At 37.1% G+C, this 14,727-nt stretch overlaps 1 protein-coding gene across 1 annotated transcript; it reads right to left on the bottom strand.

Moving 5' to 3' along the window:
* Positions 1-6,519: 6,519 nt before the first annotated feature.
* On the bottom strand, positions 6,520-14,551 carry LOC108201259 (protein FAR1-RELATED SEQUENCE 5-like). The gene is made up of 5 exons (XM_064085126.1): positions 14,194-14,551; positions 9,291-10,170; positions 8,279-8,555; positions 7,604-8,167; positions 6,520-7,104 (listed from the first exon to the last, which is right to left on the bottom strand). Exons 1-5 carry the CDS (start codon positions 14,549-14,551, stop codon positions 6,520-6,522), a joined length of 2,664 nt encoding a protein of 887 aa, XP_063941196.1.
* Between the last annotated feature and the right edge of the window lie 176 nt (positions 14,552-14,727).

The raw sequence follows: 14,727 nt of genomic DNA, 5'->3' as shown, positions 1-14,727 counted from the left end.
GATGGTAGATATTATGTGCCCCAAGTTTTAGAAATTACGTGCCCCGAACCTGTAGCAATTACGTGCCCCAACTCTAGAACCTACGTGCCCCAAATTGCTGAATGTACGCGCCCCAGATGGTAGATATTATGTGCCCCAAGTTTTAGAAATTACGTGCCCCGAACCTGTAGCAATTACGTGCCCCAACCCTAGAACCTACGTGCCCCAAATTGCAGAATGTACGCGCCCTAGATGGTAGATATTATGTGCCCCAAGTTTTAGAAATTACGTGCCCCGAACCTGTAGCAATTACGTGCCCCAACTCCAGAACCTACGTGCCCCAAATTGCTGAATGTACGCGCCCCAGATGGTAGATATTATGTGCCCCAAGTTTTAGAAATTACGTGCCCCGAACAAGTAGCAATTACGTGCCCCAACTCCAGAACCTACGTGCCTCAAATTGCTGAATGTACGCGCCCCAGATGGTAGATATTATGTGCCCCAAGTTTTAGAAATTACGTGCCCCGAACCTGTAGCAATTACGTGCCCCAACTCTAGAACCTACGTGCCCCAAATTGCTGAATGTACGCGCCCCAGATGGTAGATATTATGTGCCCCAAGTTTTAGAAATTACGTGCCCCGAACCTGTAGCAATTACGTGCCCCAACTCCAGAACCTACGTGCCTCAAATTGCTGAATGTACGTGCCCCAGATGGTAGATATTATGTGCCCCAAGTTTTAGAAATTACGTGCCCCGAACCTGTAGCAATTACGTGCCCCAACTCTAGAACCTACGTGCCCCAAATTGCTGAATGTACGCGCCCCAGATGGTAGATATTATGTGGCCCAAGTTTTAGAAATTACGTGCCCCGAACAAGTAGCAATTACGTGCCTCAACTCTAGAACCTACGTGCCTCAAATTGCTGAATGTACGTGCCCCAGATGGTAGATATTATGTGCCCCAAGTTTTAGAAATTACGTGCCCCGAACCTGTAGCAATTACGTGCCCCAACTCTAGAACCTACGTGCCCCAAATTGCTGAATGTACGCGCCCCAGATGGTAGATATTATGTGCCCCAAGTTTTAGAAATTACGTGCCCCGAACCTGTAGCAATTACGTGCCCCAACCCTAGAACCTACGTGCCCCAAATTGCAGAATGTACGCGCCCCAGATGGTAGATATTATGTGCCCCAAGTTTTAGAAATTACGTGCCCCGAACCTGTAGCAATTACGTGCCCCAACTCTAGAACCTACGTGCCCCAAATTGCTGAATGTACGCGCCCCAGATGGTAGATATTATGTGCCCCAAGTTTTAGAAATTACGTTCCCCGAACAAGTAGCAATTACGTGCCTCAACTCTAGAACCTACGTTCCCCAAATTGCTGAATGTACATGCCCCAGATGGTAGATATTATGTGCCCTAAGTTTTAGAAATTACGTGCCCCGAACCTGTAGCAATTACGTGCCCCAACTCTAGAACCTACGTGCCCCAAATTGCTGAATGTACGCGCCCCAGATGGTAGATATTATGTGCCCCAAGTTTTAGAAATTACGTGCCCCGAACCTGTAGCAATTACGTGCCCCAACTCTAGAACCTACGTGCCCCAAATTGCTGAATGTACGCGCCCCCGATGGTAGATATTATGTGCCCCAAGTTTTAGAAATTACGTGCCCCGAACCTGTAGCAATTACGTGCCCCAACTCCAGAACCTACGTGCCTCAAATTGCTGAATGTACGTGCCCCAGATGGTAGATATTATGTGCCCCAAGTTTTAGAAATTACGTGCCCCGAACCTGTAGCAATTACGTGCCCCAACTCTAGAACCTACGTGCCCCAAATTGCTGAATGTACGCGCCCCAGATGGTAGATATTATGTGCCCCAAGTTTTAGAAATTACGTGCCCCGAACAAGTAGCAATTACGTGCCTCAACTCTAGAACCTACGTTCCCCAAATTGCTGAATGTACATGCCCCAGATGGTAGATATTATGTGCCCCAAGTTTTAGAAATTACGTGCCCCGAACCTCTAGCAATTACGTGCCCTAACTCTAGAACCTACGTGCCCCAAATTGCTGAATGTACGTGCCCCAGATGGTAGATATTATGTGCCCCAAGTTTTAGAAATTACGTGCCCCGAACCTGTAGCAATTACGTGCCCCAACCCTAGAACCTACGTGCCCCAAATTGCAGAATGTACGCGCCCTAGATGGTAGATATTATGTGCCCCAAGTTTTAGAAATTACGTGCCCCGAACCTGTAGCAATTACGTGCCCCAACTCCAGAACCTACGTGCCCCAAATTGCTGAATGTACGCGCCCCAGATGGTAGATATTATGTGCCCCAAGTTTTAGAAATTACGTGCCCCGAACAAGTAGCAATTACGTGCCCCAACTCCAGAACCTACGTGCCTCAAATTGCTGAATGTACGTGCCCCAGATGGTAGATATTATGTGCCCCAAGTTTTAGAAATTACGTGCCCCGAACCTGTAGCAATTACGTGCCCCAACTCTAGAACCTACGTGCCCCAAATTGCTGAATGTACGCGCCCCAGATGGTAGATATTATGTGCCCCAAGTTTTAGAAATTACGTGCCCCGAACAAGTAGCAATTACGTGCCTCAACTCTAGAACCTACGTTCCCCAAATTGCTGAATGTACATGCCCCAGATGGTAGATATTATGTGCCCTAAGTTTTAGAAATTACGTGCCCCGAACCTGTAGCAATTACGTGCCCCAACTCTAGAACCTACGTGCCCCAAATTGCTGAATGTACGTGCCCCAGATGGTAGATATTATGTGCCCCAAGTGTTAGAAATTATGTGCCCCGAACCTGTAGCAATTACGTGCCCCAACCCTAGAACCTACGTGCCCCAAATTGCTGAATGTACGCGCCCCAGATGGTAGATATTATGTGCCCAAGTTTTAGAAATTACGTGCCCCGAACCTGTAGCAATTACGTGCCCCAACTCTAGAACCTACGTGCCCCAAATTGCTGAATGTACGCGCCCCAGATGGTAGATATTATGTGCCCCAAGTTTTAGAAATTACGTGCCCCGAACAAGTAGCAATTACGTGCCTCAACTCTAGAACCTACGTTCCCCAAATTGCTGAATGTACATGCCCCAGATGGTAGATATTATGTGCCCTAAATTTTAGAAATTACGTGCCCCGAACCTGTAGCAATTACGTGCCCCAACTCTAGAACCTACGTGCCCCAAATTGCTGAATGTACGCGCCCCAGATGGTAGATATTATGTGCCCCAAGTTTTAGAAATTACGTGCCCCGAACCTGTAGCAATTACGTGCCCCAACTCTAGAACCTACGTGCCCCAAATTGCTGAATGTACGCGCCCCCGATGGTAGATATTATGTGCCCCAAGTTTTAGAAATTACGTGCCCCGAACCTGTAGCAATTACGTGCCCCAACTCCAGAACCTACGTGCCTCAAATTGCTGAATGTACGTGCCCCAGATGGTAGATATTATGTGCCCCAAGTTTTAGAAATTACGTGCCCCGAACCTGTAGCAATTACGTGCCCCAACTCTAGAACCTACGTGCCCCAAATTGCTGAATGTACGCGCCCCAGATGGTAGATATTATGTGCCCCAAGTTTTAGAAATTACGTGCCCCGAACCTGTAGCAATTACGTGCCCCAACTCTAGAACCTACGTGCCCCAAATTGCTGAATGTACGCGCCCCAGATGGTAGATATTATGTGCCCCAAGTTTTAGAAATTACGTGCCCCGAACCTGTAGCAATTACGTGCCCCAACTCTAGAACCTACGTGCCCCAAATTGCTGAATGTACGCGCCCCAGATGGTAGATATTATGTGCCCCAAGTTTTAGAAATTACGTGCCCCGAACCTGTAGCAATTACGTGCCCCAACTCTAGAACCTACGTGCCTCAAATTGCTGAATGTACGTGCCCCAGATGGTAGATATTATGTGCCCCAAGTTTTAGAAATTACGTGCCCCGAACCTGTAGCAATTACGTGCCCCAACTCTAGAACCTACGTGCCCCAAATTGCTGAATGTACGCGCCCCAGATGGTAGATATTATGTGCCCCAAGTTTTAGAAATTACGTGCCCCGAACCTGTAGCAATTACGTGCCCCAACTCTAGAACCTACGTGCCTCAAATTGCTGAATGTACGTGCCCCAGATGGTAGATATTATGTGCCCCAAGTTTTAGAAATTACGTGCCCCGAACCTGTAGCAATTACGTGCCCCAACTCTAGAACCTACGTGCCCCAAATTGCTGAATGTACGTGCCCCAGATGGTAGATATTATGTGCCCCAAGTTTTAGAAATTACGTGCCCCGAACCAGTAGCAATTACGTGCCTCAACTCTAGAACCTACGTTCCCCAAATTGCTGAATTTACGTGCCCCAGATGGTAGATATTATGTGCCCCAAGTTTTAGAAATTACGTGCCCCGAACCTGTAGCAATTACGTGCCCCAACTCTAGAACCTACGTGCCCCAAATTGCTGAATGTACGCGCCCCAGATGGTAGATATTATGTGCCCCAAGTTTTAGAAATTACGTGCCCCGAACCTGTAGCAATTACGTGCCCCAACTCTAGAACCTACGTGCCCCAAATTGCTGAATGTACGCGCCCCAGATGGTAGATATTATGTGCCCCAAGTTTTAGAAATTACGTGCCCCGAACCTGTAGCAATTACGTGCCCCAACTCTAGAACCTACGTGCCCCAAATTGCTGAATGTACGCGCCCCAGATGGTAGATATTATGTGCCCCAAGTTTTAGAAATTACGTGCCCCGAACCTGTAGCAATTACGTGCCCCAACTCTAGAACCTACGTGCCTCAAATTGCTGAATGTACGTGCCCCAGATGGTAGATATTATGTGCCCCAAGTTTTAGAAATTAAGTGCCCCGAACCTGTAGCAATTACGTGCCCCAACTCTAGAACCTACGTGCCCCAAATTGCTGAATGTACGCGCCCCAGATGGTAGATATTATGTGCCCCAAGTTTTAGAAATTACGTGCCCCGAACCTGTAGCAATTACGTGCCCCAACTCTAGAACCTACGTGCCTCAAATTGCTGAATGTACGTGCCCCAGATGGTAGATATTATGTGCCCCAAGTTTTAGAAATTACGTGCCCCGAACCTGTAGCAATTACGTGCCCCAACTCTAGAACCTACGTGCCCCAAATTGCTGAATGTACGTGCCCCAGATGGTAGATATTATGTGCCCCAAGTTTTAGAAATTACGTGCCCCGAACCTGTAGCAATTACGTGCCCCAACTCTAGAACCTACGTGCCCCAAATTGCTGAATGTACGCGCCCCAGATGGTAGATATTATGTGCCCCAAGTTTTAGAAATTACGTGCCCCGAACCTGTAGCAATTACGTGCCCCAACTCTAGAACCTACGTGCCCCAAATTGCTGAATGTACGCGCCCCAGATGGTAGATATTATGTGCCCCAAGTTTTAGAAATTACGTGCCCCGAACCTGTAGCAATTACGTGCCCCAACTCTAGAATCTACGTGCCCCACATTGCTGAATGTACGTGCCCCAGATGGTAGATATTATGTGCCGCAAGTTTTAGAAATTACGTGCCCCGAACCTGTAGCAATTACGTGCCCCAACTCTAGAACCTACGTGCCCCAAATTGCTGAATGTACGTGCCCCGGATGGTAGATATTATGTGCCCCAAGTTTTAGAAATTACGTGACCCAAACCTATAGCAATTACAATAGAATCAACTGAATGCAACCTCATATGCAACAAAAAATTTAATATACAGTGGGAATTAATCATTCTGCAACCCAAACCTAAACCGTAAGTGCTAACGGTTGTAAATTTATGTATTCCGCCGACGTCTCGGCTTCAGGGCCTTCGGCCCTTCAGCCTCGCTTTGTTAGGGTTTAGGCTCGAGGGAGTAGGGCCTCCCGGCCCTACACCCTCAATCCTAAACCCTAACCGTCGGCCAATTTAATATACAGTACGAATTAAATCATTCTGCAACCCAAACATAAACCCTAAATGTTAACGGTTATAAATTGGACTTGGTTACTGTAAAGTGTACGTGGATTTTTCTAAAACCCAAAAAGGAAACATTAAACCCTTCATGTTAAAAAACGAAAAATATGTCTTGTTCTGATTTCTCGGCTTCCGGGCCTTCCAACACTGAATCCTCGCATTAATTAATATTATAAAACGAAAAATATTTTCCTAAAACTTTATTTTTACAAAAATATTTAATATTTTTTTTTACATTTGATATATTTTTTCAAATTGAAGTAGAGCTCAACTAATTATATTTATGAAAGATTCTAAAACACTTAAAATTTACAAATACCTATGCTCTAGACTCAAAAAAGATAAAAGATAATAATATCAAATGAAGCATTTATCAAACAATGATAACATTAAAACCAAAAAGAAATTCAACAAATATCACTAGTGCAAGAGCAAAAATGAAAATGACTAAACAATTCATTATATAAAAAGCAACATCGCATTTACATAATAGTTTTTTGCCAAAAAACAAAATAAGAAGATATTTTACAAATCTTTATTTCTGTAACTTCTTCTTTGGACAAGTACGTGAATCATGAGTAGTTGCTAAACATTCTTTACACTTTCGGATTCTCTTTTTTGACTTAGTAATTGCTTTCTCTCTCTCGCTAATCAACCTTGTTGATTTGAAATAGTTTCCTTTGTTTTTGGAAACATTAGGAACTAAAACTGTAATTTCACCCTGAGGTTGGTCACCAATCAAAGAAGCAAGATGGTCTTTTTTTAAAAAACCACCACCATCAGTACAACCACCTCCAACTTCACTGCCCAACTGCTTGACTGTCTTATGAACAAATTCCAGAGCTTCCATCTGCAATCCAGCCTTGTTAAGAACTTGACGAAAGTCAAACCAAATGTTCATCAATTTCAAAGAAACATTTTCCATCTTCAAGTAATCAGTAGATATCATATCACATGAGCTTCCAGAATCCGCAATTTTGGACCAACGGTTAAGAAGAAGACTTCTAGGGAATCTAGTTACTCCAATTTGCTTCATGCCACATAAGCTATGTCGGCAAACTATACCACACATCACAAACTTTTTGCAGGAACAAACAGCATGATCTTTACTGACCGACACCTGAATAAACATCAACTTTATTCAGGTATAAACTTAATTGGGCAGATCTGCTGAGAATAATTTCAGAGGTTTTCCCTGACTTTACTAGAATGGCAGTTTAATTTTGCAGGTTCAAAATGCAAAAATAAAATAATCAATCAATATATGAACATAACAAATATAAGTTTGACTGAAAACACAACAGATTAAACTACATCAGTAGAAAAGAAAAAAGACACATGATTTGGAAAATTATAATGGTACTAAAGCACTAAAAATATACAACAATCACTAACATATTGAACAACAATCACTACCATTTAGGATCAATAATCACTAACTTAAACAACAATAATCACTATTCTGTGAACCAAAACTATATCATAGGATTACATAGGATTGACTATATCAGAAGTGAATTGTTACAGGGAGTCCAAATTTAATGGTGCAAATCACAAGCAAGTAAGTTAAAAAAATTTATCAAACTGTAATAAATATAAGTGGAAGAATAATATAATACCTTGAAGATCTTTTCTTTAACTTTCACATCCTTAATTTCAAAGTTCGTAACACCATCTATTTCTTCACTCATTCGCTTTATCTGCATATCCAAACAAGCTGCCAGAATTTCCTCCTGAACTCTGTAAAAAACCGTTCGAGTGAACAAATCAGCTGCATCGTCTTCAATAAACCATCTTGACAAAGTAGTAGGAAAGCTTGATTTCGACTCTTCATCCAGTCTCTTTGTCTCGTTTCTTTGTCTTTCCATGGCACTTTGAAACCGCAACCAAAACTCACATAATGTGTCAGCTTGTCTATGAAACTGAGCAAAGAAAAAATTCTCGCTTTCTGACCTAGATGTGGTCCTCATCAACCCAAACATAGGCTCATCTCTGAAAAAGGCTGGAATCCACAATGATCTAATAGCATACATATCAGTCAGCCACTTGTCATTCTCCAAATTAAATTCTTTGATAACAGCTTCCCAACCTTGTTCAAAATCAGCAATCTCTAGGTGTGTTGACCATATATATTTTTTCATTTTCTCCATAAAGTCTGTTTCTTTACATAATCGATTACCAAGCTGTAAAAATATTTAAAAGCCACGTCAAATAATAAAAAAGCAAAAACTTATTACTATACAGTTTTACATTGGAAAATAAACTAAACTAAGCTAAGGAAATTTCACCGATACCTTTATAGGAAACTTTTGCATGATATGCCACATGCACAAACGGTGCTTAGTAGCAACAAGACCATTTTTCGAAGAAAGCGACGAAGAAACTGCAATTTTCATTGCAGGACACTGATCTGTCACAATAACAACAGGATGTCGCCCCATACATGTAGAAAATTGATCAAAAACCCATTTATAGTGCGTGACATCTTCCTTTGACAAAAGGCATGCAGCAAAGGTTATGCATTTTTCATGTTTATCAACCCCAGTAAATGGGGCAAAAATCATGTTATACCTGCAAAAATATATAAAATACCCCTGTATAAGAAGACATCAAATCCAGTTTGTTTTAAATTTTATAATAAAAACATCAAGGACTGAAACCATCCAAGGACAGCAAAAGTCTAACACAAGTACTAGATACAATGCTATCGTCTACTAGAAGTTCTAAATACAGTCTGCAGACTGAATTACTCCTCAACTAACAACTGATGTATCAGGAATTCACAATAATCGACCATATTTGCCAGGACTATAACTGATTCCTAAAGCTCATCAAAAACACCATGCCAGACTGTTCTAAATGTTTTTGAGTCACATAGGAATCACTTAATGATATCCATACCCGACACTAATCTCATGGGAAAAACACTGTGATACTAACTCATCAATTACGACAGCAAATCTATTAAGGTGAAAAGACTCAAAAGGCAAGTGACAATACTAGAATAAAGCCATCCAGTCTTACAAAGTTAAGAACTATATTCAGGTCTACTTGAAAGATATATCTTCTGTAACCGACTGTCTTCTGCTGCTCAACAGCAGCATACTTAATTGGAAAATTTCAAGCATATAACAAACACTACTGAGATAATTGAATCTGATTTGTTTACATGCTAAGAAAACTTCATGAAGAATGCTCCAACATTACTGTCTACAAGAAATTGTTTTAACAACTAAAACAACAAGTTAACAAAAATTATGCATCATCACACAAAAATTCACTAGCTGACATGAAAGTTTTACTTACTTATTTGTGTCAAACGTCGCATCAAATGAGACAGCATCACCATAAACCTCAAAATTCCTCCGAGAAATTGCATCAGCCCAAAAAAGCTTTGTCAAACGCCCTGCTTCATCAAGCTCATACGCATAATAGAAAGAACTCGAGCTCTCCTGAAAAACTTTAAACTTATCAATTAACATCTGCCCATCTCTTTCACCAACGTACTCTTTCAAATCCCGATTAAAGTTCCTAAAATCCCTCAATGTAGCTCCAACATTCGAATAACCACCAACCATTTCTTTCATCAATCCATAAGCTTTACTACAACCAATGTTAACTTTTGCAGCATCAAACACAAAATTCCTAGAACTAACTGTCATTTCACGACTAGATCGCAAAAACTGCCTTCCAGATTCATCAACCAAGGGGTGATTATGCACTTCATCAAACTTAAAGACAAAGTATTGTCTATCTTTATTAAGCTTCAAAACTATCTTCGCTTTGCAACAACACCTTGTAGAAGCAGTTCGCCTACGCTTCACATTACTTGAATTACTGTCCGAAATACTACGAAACTCATTAGAACCTTCTTTACTGCATGTATAGTGTTTGAAAGTAATAGTACCAAATGCATCCTTCTTTTCAGTTCCCTTCCTCACATCAAAACTACTTAAACGACCATAATCTTTATAGAATACAAAAGCCTGATCCAGACTCTGAAAAGATTGATTAATATTTGGCTTTGAAACATCAGTAACATTAACAGGAAGATAAAATCTTTCACGAACATCTGAGTAACTTGTCACAGATTCTTCGTTCCGACTCGAGGGAACATTTCCACTAGCAACAGAAGTAACATCATCACAGCCACGATTAACAAGAGAAGAATCCCCACAACTCGAACCTATCATATGAAATATAAATAATCAATACTTACAATTAAATAATAACAGCCATCACAGTCACAAAAATGTCAATCAAAATCTAACATATATCAGATTTAAAACATGCAATTACCCTCTCCACAAAAAATATCTAAATTAGATTAAAATGCAACAACAACCAATAATATATGTACTTATAATCATTATTTTAAGCAAAAATTACTAATACATTTAAATTAATAAAATATCAGGACACAAAACTAAAATTATCATTATAATCATCTACAATCACTATTGTATGTGTTTATAATCACTAACAGATGAAACAACAATCACTATCAAAACCTAATAATTTTAAACTTGCTCTGATCCTTTCTATAATTCTTCTCATCTGACTAATATCATTAACACAAACTAACTGGAAATATAGAACAAATCATCATCCAAGCATAAACAAATAACAGTAATCACAATAATCACAAGAATACAAACCTTGATTGTGGCTAATCTTCACTAAATCTGAAATTATCATCCTCCAAGCATAAAAAAAATCAATTTCCTGCAAACAAAATTTTTAACACTGCAGTTTACTAAAGCTACATATCATACAAAAGCTATCTGAATTGATTTACTCAAGCTCAATTAACACAATTCATCAGTGAAAACTACAAAACAAATCAAAAATTAACACACTTTGCACTCAATTAAACATAACGATACAAAGATTTCTAAAATTTAAAGAATATACACAACATACATACAAACAAAAGCTATCTGCAGATGATTATTGTACCTCGAACGAGATTAATTCATATCATATTAAGCTCATCAAAACTATAATATTCAAAATCAAGCTCTAATTATATGAGATTACACCGAAGTCTACTCTCAAAATCAAGTTCGAAATACCTCCGACAGCGCGTTAACTCCGACACCGAGTTAACTCCGGCAGCGCGGTAAGATTGCAGCGATTTAACTCCGACAGAGCGTGAGAGAGAGATACCGGCAGCGCACAAGATAAAGGAAGAGACGAAGAGAGATAACGGCCGCGCGAGAGAAACAGATAACGGCTAGAGAGAGAAAGTACTGTAAGAGAGAGAAACAAAACTTTCAACTGATTCAGTCAAAGTTCAAGTCAATCCTTTTAAATATTAAATTAATGAACGGACAGGATTTAATAAAATATAAATTAATTGGACGGCTCAGATCTAGTTTGTAGTTTGTACAATTAAAAAGTTTGTATTTGAGCAAAATCCTATATATATATATATATATGAGGAAGTTGCTTATATGGACTTATGGCATAGTGCCATCTAATCACCGTTGATGTTATAATAATAGTTTAAATTGTGATTTATCAGAAAATCAATAAAATCTAGTTTACCAGGGATAGTATAGTAATCTTCTACGTATATTTAATGCATTCAATCAATACATATATTTAATGCATTCAATTAGTACATTTCCTTCTCCAAAAAGATTTATACAAGATCTTGCTTCAATATTGACGCATAATCAACATTTAATTAATTTCCTTTTTTATGTTATTCATATCTCAATCAATCACTCATAACATTTATAGTATATATCAAATTTCAATTTCAAATTTCAAAAGATTCGCACAAATTGAAAAGATTTGATAAAATTATTATAGCATTTATTTTTATTTATGATTTTTTGACTTAAAAAGTTTTTTTAAAGTGTTCCTTTAGATATTATTATAAGTTTTGTATTAGGATCTTTTATATTAATTGGTTTGAGATTCTTCAAAATAATAATAATTAAAAATATTAGAAGAGTCAAAACAATATATATTATACGATAAATAATTTATACAAGAAAAATCTCAAATTTTAAGAGAATCTTGCAAGGCACGAATATTTATTATTAAAAATAATATAATATCTTAGAGAATCTCGTACATATATACTCATTGATGATGTATGAATTCTGTTTTCTACACTCCATTTCATGATTTTGAATTTCAAATTTTTTTACTAATTTTCTTATTTATGTCATTGTACAATGATTTGCTTGTTTAATGTGTGATTAATATATTAAAAGGTTTCGATCAAAAAAATATTAAACCCACAAATACGGGGAAAAAATAAACTTACTTGTAAAACAAGATTTATGTTTGAAAAAAACTTAATAGAATTTTCATTTTTAATAAATAAGAATCTTTGTATTTATAAAATAATAAAAAATTGAATCTTGTATTATAAATATATATTGGTTTAATGATAAATAATTGAATCTTGCACTAGAACACTTAAATGAATCTTATATAACATAAGTGAAATATAAACACATACGAAAAACAAATAAATTGAATTTATAATCGAATATCTAAATGAATCTTTATTTTGGAAAAAAATTATAATCCATATTTATAAAATAATAAAAAATTGAATTCAAAACTAGAATATATAAATGAATATTTTCTCTGAGTATATGATAACACCTAAATAAATCTATTATAAGGTAAGCGGAATTGTAAGTACGAGACTTGTGTAAAATTGAAAGGAAAAAAATCGTTGCATTATATAACAAAACAAAACTGAATATTATACTAGAATACCAAACAAACTTTAAGTCGAATAAATAATAAAATTTATACTCATAAAATAATAAAATTTTAAACTTCCACTATACAACACCAAAATGAATTTTTATAGATGAAATCATAAACAAAGATGCAAGATGTATGCAATTAAAATTCTAAATATTTGTTGAAAAAATATAATAATTTTTATCATAGGAACAAAATATAATTAAAGGGAAGAAAAATATAATTAAAGGGTTTAAGATCATTGTATGAAATTCTATTATAAATTTAATATATTTAAAATAAATAAATATTTAATTGGGATCTTGAATTATTATTATTATTATTATTATTATTATTATTATTATTATTATTATTATTATTATTATTATTATTATTATTATTATTATTATTATTATTATTATTATTTATTAAAAATTGTATACAATGACTTAAGTTCTTTACTTAACTTTTTCTTTTAAATTAAAACTTAAATATTGAAACAACATTTTGAAAATTCCACATTTGAAAAATATTTGAACGGGTATTGTAAAGAATCTCTTCATTTACTATATATTATAATAGATTTTTTAATTCAACTTTGTAGATAAATTTTAAAAAATTCTACTATATATTATTCTATTATATTTGAGCGAATATTTTAAAGTAATATAAATTTATTAAAATATCAATTTAAGGATTCTACTATATATTATTCTAAAAATTTGAGTGAACATCTATTGGAATTTCATAAGATTATAATAAGTCAATATTCAACTAAGTGTTCATGTGTATTTTAGTATTTATTATTTTATTACGTTCAAGCGAACATTTTTAAGAATCTCCATATCAAAAAATGATATCTTTAATAAAATCATAATCACATTATACTCTCTAATATACAATAAAACTAATAATTATTTGTTAATTTAATGATTGAGCAAAAAAATTGATAATGAAATATTTAGAATAATGTATGAATGAACATCTACTCGAATCTTAACATTCTACTCAACATACTAAATTAAATTTAAAATTTAAATAATATATTATGTTAAAATTAAAAATTAGTATTCACTATTTTTTTTTGCCAATAAATAAAGCTTTCATTCAACTTTCGAATCGTTAAAAAGTACATGGATAAAATCAGAAGGGACATTTTCCCCACTCCAAGTACGATCAACTATTGAACTACTATGTCTAGCTATGAAGTGAGCCACGTTGTTCGCGGACCGTTTAACAAATTTTAGAATCACCTTACCGGTTATCTAATGCAGAGAAGATATGTTTGCACTCGTCTATCACTCTTCCAAGGTATGAAAGATTGACTGAAGAGCAACGAATTGCCTGAACTGCTGTCAGACAATCAGTTTCCAGTACCACACTTGGCTAAGCTTTCGCTTTAATCCAGCTAAGAGCTTCCCTTATCTCGATGGCCTCTGCAAGTTCTGGATCCACCCTCCCATGCTTGCAACTCGAAATAGCCTCTACCAACTTCCCCTATGGTCACGAGCCACCATAGCATAAGCATAACAATTAGAATCTTCAAACAACGCAGCGTCTGTATTAACCTTGATCGTTCCTTCCTGTGGTTGTTTCCAATGCACATCCCCATCTGTTAGAGTCATAAACCTAAAGGAGGAGTCAAAAGACCTGTCTTGTGCATTCTTCCAGTGATCAAGAACTTGGATAGCTGATGCTACCACCTCTACAAACTCCGCACCTTTCTGATTCCAAACTATATCGTTTCTATATTTCCAGAGAGACCAGCAAATCATACAAAGATTTAATATTTCCTCCCCTCTGTGTTGCTGTAGTGCTATAGACATCCATTCTTGAAAACTCTGAGCCATATGCGTATCAATCTTACACCCAACCTTATTCCAAGTTTCAACATAGTTTTACAAATGGGCAGGTTGTCAAAACATGGGTAATAGTTACTGGTTCTAAATTACAGACTGGGCATTGTTCGATTATTGCAACTCTTCTAGAAATGAGCTGATCTTTTGTAGGTAGGCATCCCGTCAAT

Source organism: Daucus carota, chromosome 9 (assembly GCF_001625215.2).
Source record: "Daucus carota subsp. sativus chromosome 9, DH1 v3.0, whole genome shotgun sequence".
NCBI lineage: Eukaryota > Viridiplantae > Streptophyta > Magnoliopsida > Apiales > Apiaceae > Daucus > Daucus carota.
This window is presented reverse-complemented; position numbering and strand designations above follow the sequence as displayed.